The sequence below is a fragment of the Gymnoscopelus braueri genome, assembly GCF_963280865.1.
Source record: "Gymnoscopelus braueri genome assembly, chromosome: 19".
In the NCBI taxonomy this organism is placed as follows: Eukaryota; Metazoa; Chordata; class Actinopteri; order Myctophiformes; family Myctophidae; genus Gymnoscopelus; species Gymnoscopelus braueri.
The window spans coordinates 31,526,078-31,545,481 of NC_137621.1; the positions used below are offsets into that span (position 1 = coordinate 31,526,078).

A 19,404-nucleotide genomic window follows, 5' to 3' on the forward strand; every position below is an offset into this window, starting at 1 on the left:
ACAAGAGTGGGCAAGTGGAACCAACTGGACCCTTACTGGTCAATTTGCTCCCATTTGTCCACTCTCAGAGTTACATTTTTCACTTTAGCATTTATCACTTGTCATTATCAGCTGACAATGCTTTTTTTACTTAAGTCCCATAGTCCCAGGGTATTAAGTTGAGGGCTAACCCACTGAGTGGCTGTCATGTTATATACTGTAGGAGCTGGTGACCTTCACACAGAGCTGTAAGAAGTGCCTAACAGTGATAGAGAAGAACCATCAGACCATCCAGAGACTTCTGGACAACAGTAAGACCCTGCAGGACATGGACATGGGTCTTCTACAGAAAAGAGTAACGGATCTGCAGTCTTCCTCACAGGTATGCAATGCCTTTTTTGCAGTAGGTGTTATGGTTTGTGCACCATTTATTGTATTTATAACATGTCTGTGAGGGTCACAGTTAGGAATTCAGTAAATGAGATGGATGATCATCATTTCCATTCATTATTGAGAATTAATTTGAACATGTGGGTTGCTGTGTCTGTTCAGGGCATGATCAAAGAATCCACAGAGTGGAGGAAACATGTGGAGGCCAACAGTAGTCTAATGAAGAGGTTTGATGAGTCCCGGGTTGAGCTGGAGAAGGTTCTAAGGATGGCTCAGAGTTGTCTGACTGAGAGAGGCAACCCAGAGGAACTGCTGAAGAAACACACAGTAGGAGAATAACTCATCCTTGCTTGCCCACAACCAAGAGCATAATTTTGGGTCCTAGAGGATGGCAGTTGCCACCCCATAGCGTTCACAGTGGGGTGGCAGACCTTTTATGTGTATTTTCGGTTCGATTTGCTGAAACTTTGCCCAAATATGAGATGACTGACGTTTATATGTTTTCTTATGCCAATAAAGCTCCTTTGAATTGAATTGAAATATTACTGAAGTCATAGATGACTGGCGTCACGTCATAGACTGGCCACATGACGTTCAAGATCCACATGGCTGCCACACCAGTCTTAGACCCCATCTTGTTTTGTATTGCACAGTACAGTATACCATGTCCATTTATACTGCCACTATTTTAAATTGTATGTTTTCCCATTAAGTAGTACACTCTGTACATAATACTCGACCCACTTTCAAAGTGTGTCAGTGCTAATTATATCTCTGTGCCATTTTCCTACATAAAGACCTTTTTGTTTTTATTGGCACACTGCCAAATAATTGCCAAATGGTGGTGCACAGGTACACCATGGTACCATTGCAGTGAAAAACCTTGCTAGGGTGTAGGAATTATTCAAACTAGACAATACTAGGTTGTGGCTGGTGCAAAATTCCTTCATTTCCACGTATCCAAATCAGCTTACAGTAATGTCCTCACTGTTAATTTAACTCCTAGAGTATGCAAAAGTAACCAAATGGACCATTTGGTTAGATATGTACACTCTCCAAGTGAAATGACCACTGAGGATCAATTTCTGAAATGTGATCATTTTCTTGAAATGTTTTCAAGGAGTTCTTTGGGCAGTTGGATCAACGAGTCCTGAATGCGTTCCTCAAGGCCTGCGATGAGCTGACAGACATTCTGCCCGACCAGGAACAACAGTCCTTACAGGAAACCGTCAGGAAGCTGCATAAACACTGGAAGGTTCGTCCCATGGTCACTGTCATGGTTAAAATAATAACGCTTCTAACAATCATATTATTATTAGTTAGAAACGAATAATAAATAGGGTCAAAATAATTGTATTAATCACATATCATGATTTCTTGTTAAAATAAATAAATAATTATGACATATCTTACTGTAAATTATATAATTGATGGCAGAAAATCAAGCAGCACCATGTACACATGCCCATGCCCTGACTTTCAACCTGTACTCCGTTTCTCCTTTGCCTCCCCTTTGTTTTGTCTTTTTCTTTTGTTTCTCTCAGGATATTCAGACCGATGCCCCCTTTCACCTCCTGCACCTGAAGGTGGAGGTGGAGAGGAGCAAGCTCATGGTGTCCCTGCAGGAGTGCCAGGCAGAGGTGACAAGGGAGAACCGCCACCTGGCTGGCGTGGGGAGTGAGAGGCTCATTAAGGAGCACAGGGTAAGAGGCTGTCTGCGTATCATGTATCAATGACTGTGACAGAGTTCAATGCACATTCAGCCCACAAGTGCGAAGGTTTAGTTTCACTTAATGCAGAGAAAGGGGAGCCTGCTCTGATGTCAAGGATATACTTATTTTTAAGTGTCTTCATTCAGTGGCAGTTGTCTGCTTTCCCTTCAGTAAAGTTCTGTGTTCACATTCAAGATTCATTCTACTATAATATCAAAGTTGTCCAGAATCTGTCGGGATAAAAACATGATGACAAAACATGTAGACATTTATAAATGTATATCCACAAGATTATACCCGTAGAATTGAATGCATAGTACCAACATTTCCACTCATTGTAATGGCGTGCTTCATAGGAAGTACTCAATGCATTCCCAATCAAGCCACTCGGTGGCGCGTTTGTTAAATATCAAGACGTGTTGTTCATGGTATCCATAGCAATAAGCGTCCTCAGGTGCCCCAGAGAAGTAGGTGGCTGTGGAAACAGAAGTAGGATATGCATGTCCTATCTATTCTTTCCATATCAATGAGTCATATTCAAAGCCATTGGATGGTGTACATCATATACAATAAACAGCAGCCCACTGAGTCTTCAGGATGTGCAAAATAACCATCCTGTTTATATACAGCAGTGAATGTGTTATCCTTCTTTAGGCCTTTTTTAGGGAAAAGGGGCCTCAGTCCATCTGTGAGAAGAGATTACAACTGATGGAGGAACTCTGTCAGAAACTTCCTGATAGTGACCCTGCTCACCAAACCCTGGAGGCCGCCAGAAAGGCCTTCTCTGAGGTCAGGGAGGAAATTGATTGCACGCATCAGAAACTAATGCATCACCCAGATAAATGGAAGGAGTACCACTCAAGGTATAAATAACAAAGTAATTACATAATTGCATATAGCAGTAATTGCATTACTACAGTAAGTAAGCAATAACAATGCGTTCTATGTGTTTTTCTCTATTTACAGGTATGCAGAGCTCTCATGCTGGCTGATATCAAAAGAGAGCCAGCTCAGGCTGCTTAGAAACCGTGCCAGCGACCCCAATAAATATGGGCAGGTGAAGGCCACCATCACAGTAAGTCTTCTTCATGCACACATTCTCGCTTAGAATGTACATACAGTACACACATGCACATACACATTCATACTTGTCCAAATAAACAAATGAATGAATGAATACTTCTCCACCTATTTTACACTGAGCCATCAATGTAAAAAGAAAAAGTCACTAATTTAGATTTGGTATTTTTTTGTCACTACTATGTCGTCTAACCCACATGGATTATGCTTGCAGGAACTGAGGAATGATGCAGAGCTACAGGAAGGCAACCTTGGCTGGCTCAAGGCTCGTATGGCCATTCTGATTGAGATCAGTTCTGACAGTGAAGCCCAGAGACAAGCAGCAACGCTTAGCAAACTCTCTACTGATTTTAAGGGCCTCCTCTCCTCCCTGTTAGAGGTAGGTAAAGGTCTTTCAGCAATGTTCAACATTAGAGCAGTTTTTTAAATAAATCACAAAAGGTGAGCTCTCCCCCCTCACATACAGTAAATGCTAATTTGGTATCTTTCTAAGTGTATCATCTCAGCTAGCCACAACATTTGTTCATTGATAAGTGGCATGTTATTAGTGTCCCAATGTATAATAGTATGTAAAAAAAAACTAAAATTAATAAACAAAACATTAAAAAAAAGAAGGAAAATAACCGACTTGGCAGAGGGAACTTAAAGTAATGGAAATAAGCATTCAAGCTCTTTTGTGTTTTATCCTTTTGACAGATATGTACACAAAAAGAGTTCATGTACAGTATATGCAGTAAAACATCAATCAACTCATCCATTATTTTCCAATAACGGACACCTCGTTGTGCATTATCACTTAGATAACTAAGCAAACTTGTAGTGCCTCAAGTAAGGTAGAGAGAACTGTAACACAATCTTTATATCTCTATATCAAGAGGAACTACATTTCATTATACTGTACACACTGCGCCCTGGCTGGCTGTTGCACACTGTGGTTTTAATATCAATCAGACATGCTTTCTTGGAATAGTATTTCATTGATTGGTGGAGGCAGGGCGCAAACACTATTCTGTATCTTATTATGGGTCTGTGTCCTTGTTCTTCCTCATAGGCTGAGAAGATGGTACTGGCTGTGGGGGACTGTGTGCAGTTCAGGGAGGAGGTGAGAACCACTCTGGATGAGCTGGTTCAAGGGCAGAAGGAGGCCCATGCTGAAGTCACCAGGATACTGGACTGTAAGACAGTTAGAGAGGCCCAGCAGTTACTGCTTGGACACCAGGTGAGAGACCCATGAAGCTCACAATGCTCATCAATTAACATTGAGCTAAACTGTATTGGGTATACTGTATAGACTTGATTGATTGTATTGTTGTTTTTAGATAACTTATTTGATTTCATATTGATTAGATTATCCTATCCTCTCAGTCTTATTTAAATATTTCTCCATTTAATATGTAAAACAAAAACTGCAAAAGTGCAAGGATCAATGGACCTTCTGAAGTGAATTTACATTTTCTTTATTCAAATGCATATGAATTCAAAACAATTCCCCCATAACTAAATAAATAAATACGAGAAAAGGATTAGTAATTATTCAAATTGCAAATCGTAGCACACAATAATTCCTGATGGATTTATTTTTGGTCCAAAGCAACTTGTGAAACGTCTGAAGATGAAAAGGAAGGATGTGCAGCAGTTGGTATCCAGGGGTCAGCAGCTCCAGGCTGAGGAGGGACTGGGGGAGACATTACACCAGGACCTGCACAGTTTGGAGAACACACTCAGCAAAATGGAACAGAACATGGACTCACAGGAGCAAAGCCTAGAGGTGAGCTGACACACTACTTTCCTAAAGAGCATTGAAAGACAGAGAGGGCAACCTTTTGGATTAACTACAATATTCTGTTGTATTGCTTAAATGGGACGTTATTTGTAAACAATCCAATACATTTTGATCCTGTTTAAAAAGTGTTTTAAACAGCTTTACCACCCTTGATAAGACGTTGAGGCTATTGCATAGAAATCATACTCTGTCTTGTCCATGGTAAACACGTTTGTGTTTTTTCAATGCATTAATGGTTGTCAGCTGATGTTATCCTCAGGTCACACTGGCAGCATGGCAGGAGTTTGACAGTCAACAGGAAGCAGTGCAGGGGTTTGTCAACAAAGCCCAATCTGCAATGGAGAGAGATCTCAATTTTAGCAGTCCAGAGAGCCTGGGTGTTGAACTGGACCAGGCCAAGGTGAGTCAAACAGGTTGTGATTGATCAGGTTCACTTCAATGGGGAATAATGTCTGACTTTCAACATTAACACTCATGAGAGAGAGCCCTATGAGATTAATACAGGTTGCTAATTCTAAACCTAATGTCTTTCTTTCCTTCCTCAATAGGTTCTGTTAAAACAATGTGAAGCTGAGGCATCCCATATGAACACCTTACTGAGGAGGGCAACAGAAATCCAACTTGGTCCAAAGAACAAGACTTTGCTCTTGAGCCAAGCTCGCTCTCTCAGTGAGCAAGTGGGCAAAGTGGAGGCTGGCCTAAAAAAAGAGTAAGACCTTAAGTAAAGACTAACCATGGCTTGTTGTCCAAAGGTTCCAGAGAGTCAAGTACTTATCCTAAAATTTTGTCCACTTGATTATTGTTAATTATTATTCAACAGGTGTCTTATATTATCTAGCTGTTAGCATTTTCTTAACTGACGAGCAGCTAACAATGTCATACTGTATTTTAATCCTCGACCCACTATTTAAAAAATGTTTTTATTAAACAGTAGTTGGATTCAATATTATCATTACAATATCATATCATTATATGCTACAGTATTGGCAGTTTATTAGTGGTGTATGTAACTTTTAAACTATAATGGATGCTCCTTTATTCCAGTGTCAAGGCTCTTGAAGGAATGAAAACTCAGTGGGACGAGTTTGGTAGTGGTTTTGAGGCCTTTTCCGTATGGATATCTGATAAAGAGAAACAACTGGACACTCTGAAAAGTTCTACTGCCCTTCTTGACCAGCAGATCCATACAGTGAAGGTACTGTGGATTACAAAGCTGTGATCTTTTACCGTACCCTGTACTCGTACATACCGACCTACCCACCTATCTAAGCATTTTTCATTGGTCATTTCACTGGCTTAGTTACCATCTGGTCTTCCTTCACTCTGTGTCCAGGCTGTCAGTGCAGAACTTCAACAACGGGCGGAGGTTCTGTCTCAGCTGGAGGCACACTCCCAGGCAATGGCCCAGTTTGTGTCCTCAGGGGAGGCAGCTCGCATCAAGGCCCGTCTGACCCAGATTGGAAGGTACTGGGAGGAACTGAAGGAGAGCGTGCAGCAGGTTGACGGACAGCTGGAAGAAAGCTCCTCTCACCAGCAGAAGTTCAACATCAGCCTGCAGGAGGTACTGTACATACTGATACATAAAGGAATTGATTTAGTTGCTAATAATAACCACCTAAGCACTATTGTATCGGACGGTGTTGCACAGCGAAAATAGCCGATCTACAAACGTTGTGAGCTTTGAAAAGTTTTGAAAATCTTTGAACGTTTGGGGGGGAAATAATCTTTTGAAATGTTTGAAATTGTTTGGAAAATGATGGGTACATGATGCAGTTTGTGGTCCCCGATGTCTTCCAGGCACAGACAACACTTGGTGACCTGCATATAAAACTAGAACATCCTGTCACATCATGTGACTCCTCATCAGAGACATATAAAGCTCTACAGAACCACATGGTAATTTGTAATTAAATAGTCTTTACATTCTCTTCTATTCTCACCTACTATATTTGGAAGTAAACTCCTCCTCTCTATGTCAGCTTTCCTTTCAGTTAATGTAATGTGACTCTGTGTTGTGTTGTTTTCTCCAGGATGTATATCAGTGTCTGGAGAGGCTGAAGTCGGCCTTGCTGTCACTGTCTGCTGGGGCCAGAAGACTCAGTGACAGGGAACATGCAGAGAAGGAGGTTACAGCTCTACTAACCAGCTATGAACAAAATATACACCAGGCAAAAGATAAACAAAGCACCCTGGAGAACCTGCTGTCTCTTTGGCAAAGGTAAGACATGTTAAGACAGTATTAGTATATAGACACACACACACACACACATAGGATTTTGCTAGTATGCAGAAAAATCAGGGTGTATTGATTGAAACATTGCACCATGTGCTCAGATAGTTGCCACCTGACCCTGCACATTTTTGATAAGTTCATAGTTCAGTAGAATTCACATTTATGGGCATATCTATTGTTGCATTTCAGGTATGAGAAGGATCGCTCCAACTTTGTTTCCTGCATGGAGAGAAGTGAATGTGCATCCAAACCAGAGAGCCACGGCCTATCAGCTGATAAAACCAAGCTCCAGACTGAGATACAGGATTTGCAGGTAAAGTACATAAACATATACATATGCTGTAATTAAAAACATAATTCAATGTAATTCAATATACAGTTTACAATGAATCAAATACTGAGGAAAAACTCATGATCTTTGCAGGGAATGCACCATGAAGTGAGGTCCCTGGAGCCCCTTCATGCTGGACTGGTATCCATGGAGAGATCCTTGTATCCAACAGCTTCAGAGGAGAGGGTAAAGCAGCTTAAAGGAGACTTAGAGATGCTGCAGAAGAGACTGCAGTGTCAGAATGAAGCCGTTCCTCACCGGTAAGATTGATTCTCACTGCAGAGAAGCTTTGCCATTCATTTAGGCCAACCTGTAGTTTCACATGGCAGGTTAAGCTTAAGATTCTACACTGTGAAATCCTGAAATCTGAATTCTGAGAGTGTACAGTTGTAATTAAATGGACGCATAATAATTACAAATGGATAAGTGAATGAATAAACACTATATTCTACTGTACTGTTCTGGCCCAGATGGTTGCTTGTACCATACCGGTCAAGCAGTATTTGTGCATAACTCTTAGCATTTCATTTTTTAACATACTTACTAATTGTATTGTTGCGGTACACAACAATTAAAATAATGTCAGTAAGCTATTAATTTGACAAATAATCTAAGCTTATTTTCAAGCCCTATCCACATACTAATGTGACTACATTTTGCAAAGACTTCTTATTAATGTCTTCACATTTACCTCCCCACATTCCCATCCTCTCGACCAGAATCCGAGAGCTTCAGAACCACCTCTCCCACATGGAGCAGTTTGACCAGACCCTGCTGAAGTTCTCCCAGTGGAGTGAGACCATGCTTTCCTCTCTCCATTCAGCCTCACAAATCAACACCACCAACCTGCAACCTGCTGTGACCCATGTAAAGGTAAGAATGACCCCTCTCCCCTGAGTGTGACGAGAACAAAATATCCGCCATCACCATGTGGATTTGGTGAGATGAAATAATTGTTCACGCATCCAGAAGAACTCACAGTGAGTGAGCAGGTAGTGGCTTCAGTGTTTTCCTGTATTGTCTGTGGCAGGAGACCCTGGCAGCCCTGCAGGAGCAGGCTGGTACGAGGAAGAGCTTGGAGCAGCAAACGGAGAGACTGTGTGGATCCTGCGAGCCTGGCGATGCCCAGCTCCTCCAGAGCAGGCTGGAGAGCTGTCTCCAGCCCTTCCTAGAGGCCCAGCATATAGCCGATCTCCAGCTAGAGTGTCTCGCGAGACTGGAAGCGTTTTTGCAAACCCATGGAGCGGCAGCGGGGGTCCTCCAGGGTCTGAGACAGACTGTGGAGAGCGCTGGGAGCTGGGACCGGGGCAGGGTGGAGGAACTGCAACAGGAGCTGGCCACCATTGTGCCCGACATCAGCCAACTGGAAACACTGGCTGTCGGCCTGGACAGCAGCCTCTGCAAAGGTCACCTCCACATCAGCGGCGATGAGGGGTCTCGGACGTCATGCCGCGTGCTGGCTGACACTCTTAGCACCGAGCTGGATACAGTAAGGAACCTGCTGGGTACGAAACAGAGTGAAGCAGAAGCCCTGGGGTCTCTGTGGGCTTCATTCAGACAGCGCAAAGAGCAGCTGCTCAAAACTGTGGAGGACATTGAGGATAAAGCCGACCACCAGAACCTCAAAGAACCCAGCCTACATGCTCTGCAGCAGAGGTAACTTCTGTGTTCATTTAACTCTTGAGAGTGTACAAATGTACATTTGTACACTCCCAACATTTGAGGATTTTACTGTGCACAGAGTTTCTTCTGTGGTTGTTAGATCAACATTACATCCCGTATCAAGTCAGATCAAAACTTTTTAGAAAACATCTTGGCTTACAACAAACAAACGTTATATTATACAGAAATAAACTAGCATGAGTGTTTTTGCTTGCATCTGTGTAAAGTATGTTTGTGGACAGTCATATCATGCACATGTGGAAGCATGTACTGTATGCATGTGTTTGAACATATACTGTATGAGACTGAGAAAAGCAACATTTCCCCCCTCCATTTGCCAGGCTGCGGTTCTTTAACCAGCAGGAGGATGAGCTGCAGTCTCACCAGCATGAGGAACAGTGGCTGAGGGACAAAGGCCAGCAGCTGGCTCAGAGAGACGCAGAGCTGGCTGGAGAAGTGCTTCGAGAAATCAACCTCCTGGAAACCACATGGGAGGACACCAAGAGACTCATCACTGACAGGTACTATGTCACTCCTGGGTCATATTAAAGCCCACTTCTAGACAATTTTACCTTCTGTTTTTTCCCTAATTTTCTCATCAAACTGCATATGGTTGTGGTTGGAAATAATTTGTCAGGCTGCTACTGCTATTGCAATCAGGTGGACTTAATCAATACTCATGAAGGTGATTTGGTTTGTAAGCAAAGTGAAAGCAAGCACAGTAAATCTCTGAGCATAGTTTTGATGGTGGAAGATTACTCGCCTCCAAAATTGTAACCAACTACAATTTACAATTTATGAATTTAATTTGTAGAGATAAAGCATACAGAGAGTGATAATAAAAAATTGTGAAATGCTATGCAGCAAAAGCATACTGTAAAAGTATATTTTCTTTTCCACATCTATCACTGATGTGAGTGTACTGTAAACACATCATTGTAAATGACCTCACTTTCTCACTGGCAGACAGGAGCAGTGCAGTGTTCTTGTGGAGCTGATGAGAGACTACCAGAGTCTGAAAACCTCCATCAACACCGTCATAGAGAACACTGAAGCTATTGTGGAGATTGGCTCCGCTCTGAAGGACCACGAGGAAACCAAGAGATCACTGTCCAAGGTCAGAACTAATGCATATTCATTGTTTGGTACTCAACATGTGACAAATCTGGTTAAACTCTGTAGCTGTGTACTGTGTACTTAAATACATACTTTTAAATTCATTACTTTCAAATGGAAGGCAGTAAACTCTTTTGTCATCAGTGAATTTTTCCAATATATGAAGTGATGTCAGATGTTCAAAATGTTTCCATTTTCATGTGCAGCATGAGGCAGCTAAGGCAGAAATGGCGAGTAAACAGCGTGAATTGGACCAGTTTTCCAGCAAAGGCAAACAGTTGCTGAGTGAGCTGAAGAAAATTCAAGACTGTGATTCTCAGATGATGAAGAAGGACAGTGAGAGCCTGGTGGATCAGTGGCTCGATGTAAGTGAATGGAATAACACTCAGAGTAATTGGAATCACAATAAGATTAAGTCCATCTCTCCGGGTCAGGGCAGCAACAGAGCACGTTCTTCTCCTCAGCATCTCTTTCACATGAGGGAAACCCAAGGAGCTCCTGGGCCACCTTGGAGATAATAGTAATAATAGTGTGTCCTGGGTCTGCCCTGGAGTCCCTACCTGGTTGGCCATGCTTGGTACATATCCAAAAAGAGGCACCAACAGACAAATCTTACTACCTCAACCGAGTCCTCTTAACTTGGTCTCAGTTTGCTCATCTCAGAGCATCTCCTATATATCCAGGTCCACACTCTGTAATAATCATCCTGGGAAGAAACTTCTCTCTGTCGCTGAGAGAAGTTTTTGACCAGAGGTGATGTTTGGAACATATATTGAGCAGTAAATTGGAGATGTGATTTGTGGCTCCATTAATGGCGATTAAACCTACGCATCAAACAGGCATTTTCATGATCCCTTTTAACTTGTGAATGAAAACCTCGAGATTAAGTACTGGACTTGGAGGGGGGCAGTCTGCCTCCTTGTCAGAGTCTGATGTCTGACATCTGAAGCAAGATCGTGTACAGTAACCAGTAATAATTGATTATTATATTATTATTAATTATGTATATTCATATTATAGTGATACTATATGGAACAAATATGTACGTAATTGTTGATAAAATTGCTTAAAGTATTAGTTTAAAGCACTATAAATGTAAACAAATACACCCTTGTGTTTAAATCTGGAGGGACTGCAGCTCAATTAATGTCTCCTGGATCACTGAGTTTCTCACCTTATAACACAAGGTGAACACTGTGACGACCATAGATAAGATTGGAACAAAGATTGACTGGAAAATGTAGAGCCGTGCACGACCATGATTTTACCACTATATTATCTAGAATGTCTGCACTGCTGCAGCCCTATGCACCTAAACAACAGTAAATCACAGAATCCATTTTCCAAAGACAACAGAACATCTCTCCTTAAATGAGACAAAGCACACCCTTGTCAGACTGTGATACCAATCTAAATAGTAAATTGTGCATTTATATAGGAGCTAAAGCACTTTTTACAATGTGCATCACATTCACCCCATTCACACACACACATTCACACACTGAATAAAAGTAAAAGACTTGACTTGGTGTTACATTACATACTTTGTGCACTTCCCAAGGGCTTAGCATCATTAGTAGTCTTCTTAACTACTAGGTGTCTAGTGGACACACATTCTAACTGACTCAATCTCATTTTCAGCTGTCTGAGAGGATAGATGAAAATATTGACTGCCTGAGCCGGAGTCTGGCAGTGTGGGATGAGGTGCGCAAAATCAGTGAAGACGTGGAGAGCTGGACAAGCAGCTGTATGATGGAGCTGAGCGAGTGCCTAAACAACCTCAATGACAGCCAGAAGATATCTGCGAGGCTCTCTGTGTTACAGGTAAGATATGTGGCATTGTTGCAGCCAGACTGTTTTAAATCCTATTTTCCCAGGCTGAAAGGCATGGCGAGAGAGTATGTTTTTCCCCCTGTCCGTCCGTCCGTGTGTGTGTCCGTGTGTCCGTGTGTCTGTGTGTCCGTCCGTCTGTGACCAGCTAATCTCCGGCACCGTTGGCTTGATCGCAGCGAAACTGTCCACACACACTCCTTGGATGCCAATTCAGGACCTCTGCCCCAATTTTTTTTCATGGTTTTTTTATAGCGCCACCATGAGGCCGATTTGTGCAAAACATATTTTTTGACAGTACTCCTACAGATTTTGTCCAAAAATCACGCAAATTGGTACGCAGTATCTCTATAGTCATTAAACGAAACTGGTCTTTCAGATTTTTCATATTCCATCCTGATTGGCTAAAATGTCTTCCAAAGTTTCCAAGAGTGCTCCATTTTGAACAAAATGCCTCAAATCATGAACACAGCATGCAATTTCCGTGAAATTTTGCAGAAAAAAAAAAGAAAATTTGAAGAATCTGCCTTTTTATAGCGCCACCAGGAGGCCGACTTATGTAAAACACATTATTTTATACTACTCCTTCCAATTTTATAAAAAATTCACGCAAATCGGTACACATGATCTCTATAGTCATGTGATCAAGACGGATGTGTTTGATTTTTCATATTCCATCCTGATTGGCTAAGATTGACATCTAAAGTTTGCATTATTGGCTTGTTTTGAACAAAATTCCGCAAATCATGAACGCACCGTCCGATTGCGGTCAAACTTTACACGCACATTCACACTATGTTGAGGAACAAATGCCACTTTTAACATTGGCCTGTTATAGCGACACCAGCAGGTCTAATTTAGCAAACCATATTTTTTTTAACAAAATGCCTCAAATCATGAATGCAGTCAGTGTCCGATTGTCGTGCAAGGCCTAAGAAGAAATGGCACCCTTTTCACATTGGCCTATTATAGCGCCACCAGGAGGCCACAATAGCCTACCTAACCTGGCGGAGACCTGTGCTCCGAGGAGCACTTTTTCTAGTTTGTCCTGGTTTGTAGCCCACTTAGATAACTGATAAGGGAGGGAGGCATACAGTGCAATGCAAACACTGAGTGTTTATCATCCCAGGAAAGTGCGAAAGTCAAATAAGTACATTACTGTCCCTATTTTTACCATTATAGGTGAAAATGTTATAACGTTTTCAAAAAGATTGGAAATAGCCGATCTAAAAGCTCACCCAACTTGTACATGAAGATCGGCTATGTTCGCCACTTAACTCTTTGACTGCCAGAGTATTTTCATAAAGTACCCCCCCATTGCCAGCAATTTTTGTGTTTTTTTTATTTTTATATTTTGAAAATTTTCATGAAAATAATTGGTCAGACTGTTTTTTAAAGACGCCGCACAAATCCGCCACCAGAGAGCAGCACATGATAGCTTGATCAGCTCCTGGTGTCACTGTTACCCTTCTTGGGCGATTAGACAGGGAAAACCATGAAAACGGATGTGACGTCCTCCCAGATTGTTTTGATCGTCAGAATTACGTTGTGATACACGACGGCGATGACTGATCGTCACCCAGACCATAGATTATAGAAGAGAAACTGTCCGTTTGTCCGTCATACCGTGTGAAAAACCGTTTGTTTACCTATTTTGGACGAAATGACCGGGGGAAAATAATCAAAAACCGGAAACGGAACCCAGGACATGAAACCGGATGCAGATATGGGTGAAGTAAGTGGAACTCGAGAATAACATTGAATTTTAAGCAGCATAGCGCGATCAGAGATTAAACAATGAACGCAAATCCAACGCGTCTAACGCGTCAATGGCGTGGGTGGATTAAGTAGTTATTGACGCGTTTTCGAGTCAATGGCGTTTATAGAGTTAAAATCATTGTACAACAAAGTATAAAATAGGGCTCAAGTTGTTAATAATTGGAACATTTCCTGAAAGTATCTGAAGTTCTGAACCGTTCCAATATGTTACACCCTCATTCACCTGTCACTCAGTATAAGCTATACAAAAATACAAATACAAATCCTTTGCAAATACTGTTTGACCCAGGATCTTTATTGATAACAAAACATATGTAAAAATACATACATTGTCACACCATTATCAAAAGGATAGAAAAAAAAGCTAGCGGCTTATTTCCATCACTCAGATCAGGTACGGGTCTAGAAATCCTGTGCTGAGGATCAAGTTGCTGGTCACCTGAGAATTATGGGCCACTATGACTCCAGACACATATTACCTCCTCACTGTGTAGCAATGATCAATCGGTATATCACTCTTTACCAGCGATGCAGTTTCTCACTATTTATGTAGCAAGAACATATGCTGACCCTGAGCTATCTATAAAACATACTTTTGTGTTTTTATTTATTGGCAGATGGAGATGGGCGAGAAGGAGAAGAAACTTGAGACCTTGCAAGGGAAAGTGACAGAACTGAAGCAGCGCAGTCGAAGTCAAGAGACTCCTGCTAAACTACAGGTATTGCAAAAAATTATTATTGTTTTTGACCATTATTTAGAGAATTTAGAGACATTTTGGCTGATGTTCACAGCAACTTAATATCCAAGCAAACGGTAGCGCAGATGATGAATGTCTTTCTTAACTAATTACATGATGCAATACAACAACTGCTCATGTCAGGTGCTAGAGGCTGACCTGCGAAAAAAGATCAGCAGTGTTCAGAAGCTGTGTGAACAAGCCAGGGGAAACCTGCGGGACTTCAGCTCACAGAGGAAACAGTTGGAAGACTACATTTCCCAGATGTCTGCTTGGCTGAAAAGTATGGAGGATTCCTTGGTTTCCTCACCCACTGGATCAGACCCTGAGGACATTTGCAGAGTGAAGGTAAGAACTATGTGTGAACTTAACTCACACAGCATAACAATGCAAGATAACGTGAGGCAATGTAATGCTGCACAACACAACACCGCAATGTAAGACCATAAAATAACGTGATTTCAGTCTGACAACTCTTAAGGTCCTTACACACCGGGGCGATTTTTTTCATGCGAATAATACGTTTTTTTTTAAAACCTTATAAAGTCAATGCAAGCTTCCACACCAGTTTCGCGGAGCGAAAAAAGAGTCTTTTAATTATTCGGAACGAGTCCGAATTTTGCGTATATTCGCATATTCGCCGGTGTGTAACCGCCTTAAAGGGATACTTCACTTTCACATAAAATAAACATTAAAAAAATATATTAAAAATAAATGAAAGAAGTTATGGAAAATTCATGGCCCCCTCACGCATTAGAGTGTCCTACTAATGTGTGAGGGGGCCTTTATTTTGCCATAACTTCTTTAATTTTTTTTAATATATTTTTTTAATGTTTATTTTATGTGAAAGTGAAGTATCCCTTTAAGATTGAATAAATATGTTTTATTGATCATAAATATGCAACACAATGGAACACAACAGAAAAAGCTGAATGCAGCATAGAATGTTTATGCTGCATCAGAGAAATATACAATACAATATTTACATCGTAATTAATGTATTTATTTATTTATTTTGGGGGGGTCTACATGTTGATTCCAGGGATGTGGCATATTAGCATATTCATGAGGGGTCGTTACTGCGTGGCATAAAGGCATGGCATAAAGGCATAATTAATAGATCCTAGAATTGTTAATGAGGGCACAGACAGAGCCAAGTTCAAGGTGCTATAAAACTCCTTTATAGATGTTTTTTGGCTGAGACAAATATTTGACAGGGGCATTATTGATCAAACATTTATATTTCTGACCAAGTTTGGATTTCGTTCCCAAGAGTTCCTAACTCGTGGGAACGAGATTAACTTAATTTAAATAAATCAAAATTCAAATTTTTTTCACCAATCTCATAAAATTTTTATTCACCAACCAAAAAATGTGTATAATAACGATAATAATAATAATTATTATTATTATACGGCCCAGCTCCTCCTTGCTGACTAAGGTTGTAGAAAACACTATGGGAAAAGAAAGAAGTAGAAAATTAATTAATCTACTGTACATAACTTTTTCTGGATGACAGGATCTGCAGAAGGAGTTGCAGAATCAGCAGGGAAGCATCGACTCCACCCGGGAGAGTCTCAACACGCTGTGCAGGAAATATCCCTCTGAGGAGCTGGCTGGCCTGGGCTCTGCTCTTACCGACCTCATTAAGAGTTATGAGTCTGTCAACCAGCTTTCGGCCAGGACCCTGGCATCACTGCAGCACTGTCTGCAGCAGCACTTTAACGGTGAGGATTCTGATGACTCACTCTGGAGCAGATGTGTAATTATATTGTACATGGGGGTACTGCACATTAGAATCCTCAGCGTTCATTTAACTCTGAGAGAGCACATTTTGTACACTCGCAAGAGATACAAACGGATAAATGAACAGAGAAAATGCACCAGAGAAAATTGGTGACAGACATGATCCATAAGGCTACACTGAGCGTGTGTTGTGCTCCCATGAATGACATGAGTAAAATTTACTGTAGACAGATCTTCATCTATCAATGTCATCTTCTTCCATGGAAAACATGCTCTCTTTTGTTCTTCAGACCTGGTGCAGGAGTTCCATCGCTGGCTCTCTGAACAGAGGGAGATAGTTAAAGAATGCTCAGACCGATCTGGAGACACACGCATTGTAGAGCGGAAACTGCAGAAACTAAAGGTAGAACTGATTCAAATGATACTAAATCCACTCTGTGAATACAATATCAGTTGTAGTTTAATTCAGCAAACAAAAATGTATATGACATTTACATGTTAAGCATTAACCACATGAACCCTAGCGTCCCTATTCTGGGCATGTCACAATATGTGTTACATTGATTGTACATTCATCATTTGTATGATAGATACTGTTTCCAAATCAGCGGGTCGGGACCCATCTTTAGGCCGCCGACTAATTATTTTGGGTCGCAAGTGACTTTTTTAAATATTATTTTAATTGATTTAAAAAAGTTTAAACGAACACGTTTTAAACAACAAAAGAAATCGTCAATTAAAAACAATTCCAACGCTTTGAATGAATGAAATTAAATAAATCTAATCATTTCCATAAAATAATAATTTTAAAAAGCAGATCTACAAGCTCACAATGCGGTGGGAAGCGACTCTGTGTGAGCTTGTAGATCTGGTATTTTCACTTGTTTGGCCCCGGGAAAAGGTCTAATTTCTCTTTTGGGTCTTGAGCTAAAAAGTTTGGGAACCACTGCATTAGGCTATTCAGGTGTTTATCGAGTGTTTTTTAAATATAGTTGTAGATCATGTATTTTGAAAAAAAAAGTTTGTATATCATGGATGTTGTAATGGCAATGCCCCTCCTTAGTTAGGGTACCCTGATTTGAGGACACACCCCTCCAAATGAAACTCACCTGTGTCCTTCCTGTGAGGTTCACTCTTGATGTTATCAATCCCTGACCTTCTATCAGGGCAAAACTTTGTTTTCTTAGTATGCTAATAAATTAACCTTTGCGAGCCGTCCGACCTCTTCTTTCATTTTGATGCTTTTGCACCGTGGTCAGCACCTCTGCACTATTGGTGTGCGGCTGTGAAACCTTCCAGCTTGATTGTATATCACTATAGCTGATTATTCTGCGAAAATATCAGATCTACAAGTAAACCAGAGCTTGTTGATCGGCTTTTTCCACGAATAGATTTGGTGCAGAGGGGAACAAAGGAGGGGACAAAGTATAGACCTCTGGGGCACCGCGGTCAATGTATTTATAGGGTTTGAGTGGTTAAACTGCACATTTTATAATGTATGTAGAACAATTTAACCTCAGATTCCTCCATCTGCAACATTGCAGGCAGCCTGCAGCCAATAGTAAGGAACGCAAAGGTCAACTCTGTTGTCCCCAGCACACTGATTCTGTCCTCATCCTTCAGGGGGCGCTGGAGCGTGTGGAGGAGGGCGAGGTGCGTCTGACTCAGGTCTGTGAGGAAGGGGAGAAGCTCCTCTTGCACCTCCCCAAGGCCAGTGCCGGGCAGGTCCAGCAGCACCTATCCTCCATCCAGCAGGACTGGGACAGTTTCGTAGAACAGTGCAGACAGAACCATCAGATTCTGGAAGACAGTGCATCTCTCATGAAAGGGTAAGAGATCCTCCTACAGTACAGCCACTTCAGTGATAGAGCAGTGAGTTGCTTTTGTCTTCGATTATCTATTCACTCCTAGTAGTACCTTGGGATAAATAATGAAAAACATTATTTACAATAGCACTTGTAATAGCACTACTAAGTTGTTCTCAAAGTTGGGTCTGTGGACCCCCAGGGGTCCTGGGGCTTAAGGGGTTCCAGGGGGTCCCCAGCATAAGATTGATAGTTGGGAATCAAATGGACCCATACAGGGCTGTAACTCTGATAGACCCCCATAACTATCAGAGTTTTGGCGGTCTGTGGCCTAATGCATACCAAACTGGGGTCCTTGAAATTAAAAGGGTCAAGAACCTTTGATTTACACTGCTGAAGATCTGATCTGTTTAAGATAAAGTAATGGCTAATATGGAATTTCAATGCCCAAAGGTTTGAGGGTCGTCTGAAGAAGCTGAGGTGGTGGCTGGAGCACATGGAGAAGCGGATGACCACGGATATGCCTGAAGCCAAACAGCGAGGTCCCGAGAAGGCCATACTGGAGCAGGTCGAGGAATACCAACAGGAGGTGCTCAAAGAAAGGTTCTGTATCTGCGTTTTATATTTCATAATGGTCAATTCAGGAAGTGGAGTGTACATATAATTTGCCATATACTGTATTGTCTTTTAAACCATACCATTTCTTATGCAAGTATTTGACGTCCTTCCACACACAGGGACTCATTTGAGCGTTTGGGCCAGGAGGGCCAGGCACTGAATGAGGGCGGCCGAGGAGACGGCAGTGAGACACGGGTATCGGCTCAGCTGCAGTCCCAGTACCAGGCCCTGCTGAGACGTGTCAGAGAGAGGCTACGCAGCTGCCAGCTCACCTTGCAGGAACAACAGGCCTTTGAAGAGACACTGCAGACCACCTGGATCTGGCTTAATGGGGTCCAGGAGCGCCTGGCTTCACTCAACAGCACCGTCGGCAATAAAGAGACCCTAGAAAAGAGACTCGGTCTTATACAGGTAAGTAACGTAATATCTGGCACAAAAAAAAACATCTCAATCGCAGTTTAAGCAAGCTTCCATAACTTTTGAGTGAAAATGGCATAATTGTGAACAATATTAATAATAGTATATAGTAATAATATTATTTACTGAAATCATACATTATAATACCATATGATCATAAAAAATATTGCACTCTGACAGCAGACT

The 19,404-nt window shown here is 41.5% G+C and overlaps 1 protein-coding gene across 1 annotated transcript in view; it reads left to right on the top strand.

Moving 5' to 3' along the window:
- syne1b (spectrin repeat containing, nuclear envelope 1b) overlaps positions 1–19,404 on the top strand; it is a 123,870-nt gene that overhangs the window by 30,739 nt on the left and 73,727 nt on the right. The window contains exons 21-50 of the mRNA XM_080415010.1: positions 203–361; positions 532–696; positions 1,490–1,624; positions 1,914–2,072; positions 2,736–2,944; positions 3,048–3,156; positions 3,376–3,540; positions 4,213–4,380; positions 4,753–4,929; positions 5,204–5,344; positions 5,493–5,653; positions 5,989–6,139; positions 6,278–6,505; positions 6,742–6,840; positions 6,975–7,162; positions 7,367–7,490; positions 7,602–7,768; positions 8,228–8,381; positions 8,539–9,164; positions 9,512–9,691; positions 10,137–10,287; positions 10,493–10,651; positions 11,928–12,110; positions 14,513–14,614; positions 14,777–14,980; positions 16,152–16,359; positions 16,669–16,781; positions 18,002–18,207; positions 18,637–18,786; positions 18,921–19,212. Coding sequence (XP_080271136.1) covers positions 203–361; positions 532–696; positions 1,490–1,624; positions 1,914–2,072; positions 2,736–2,944; positions 3,048–3,156; positions 3,376–3,540; positions 4,213–4,380; positions 4,753–4,929; positions 5,204–5,344; positions 5,493–5,653; positions 5,989–6,139; positions 6,278–6,505; positions 6,742–6,840; positions 6,975–7,162; positions 7,367–7,490; positions 7,602–7,768; positions 8,228–8,381; positions 8,539–9,164; positions 9,512–9,691; positions 10,137–10,287; positions 10,493–10,651; positions 11,928–12,110; positions 14,513–14,614; positions 14,777–14,980; positions 16,152–16,359; positions 16,669–16,781; positions 18,002–18,207; positions 18,637–18,786; positions 18,921–19,212 — 5,433 coding nt within the window. The remainder of the gene's footprint in view (positions 1–202; positions 362–531; positions 697–1,489; positions 1,625–1,913; positions 2,073–2,735; positions 2,945–3,047; positions 3,157–3,375; positions 3,541–4,212; positions 4,381–4,752; positions 4,930–5,203; positions 5,345–5,492; positions 5,654–5,988; positions 6,140–6,277; positions 6,506–6,741; positions 6,841–6,974; positions 7,163–7,366; positions 7,491–7,601; positions 7,769–8,227; positions 8,382–8,538; positions 9,165–9,511; positions 9,692–10,136; positions 10,288–10,492; positions 10,652–11,927; positions 12,111–14,512; positions 14,615–14,776; positions 14,981–16,151; positions 16,360–16,668; positions 16,782–18,001; positions 18,208–18,636; positions 18,787–18,920; positions 19,213–19,404) is intronic.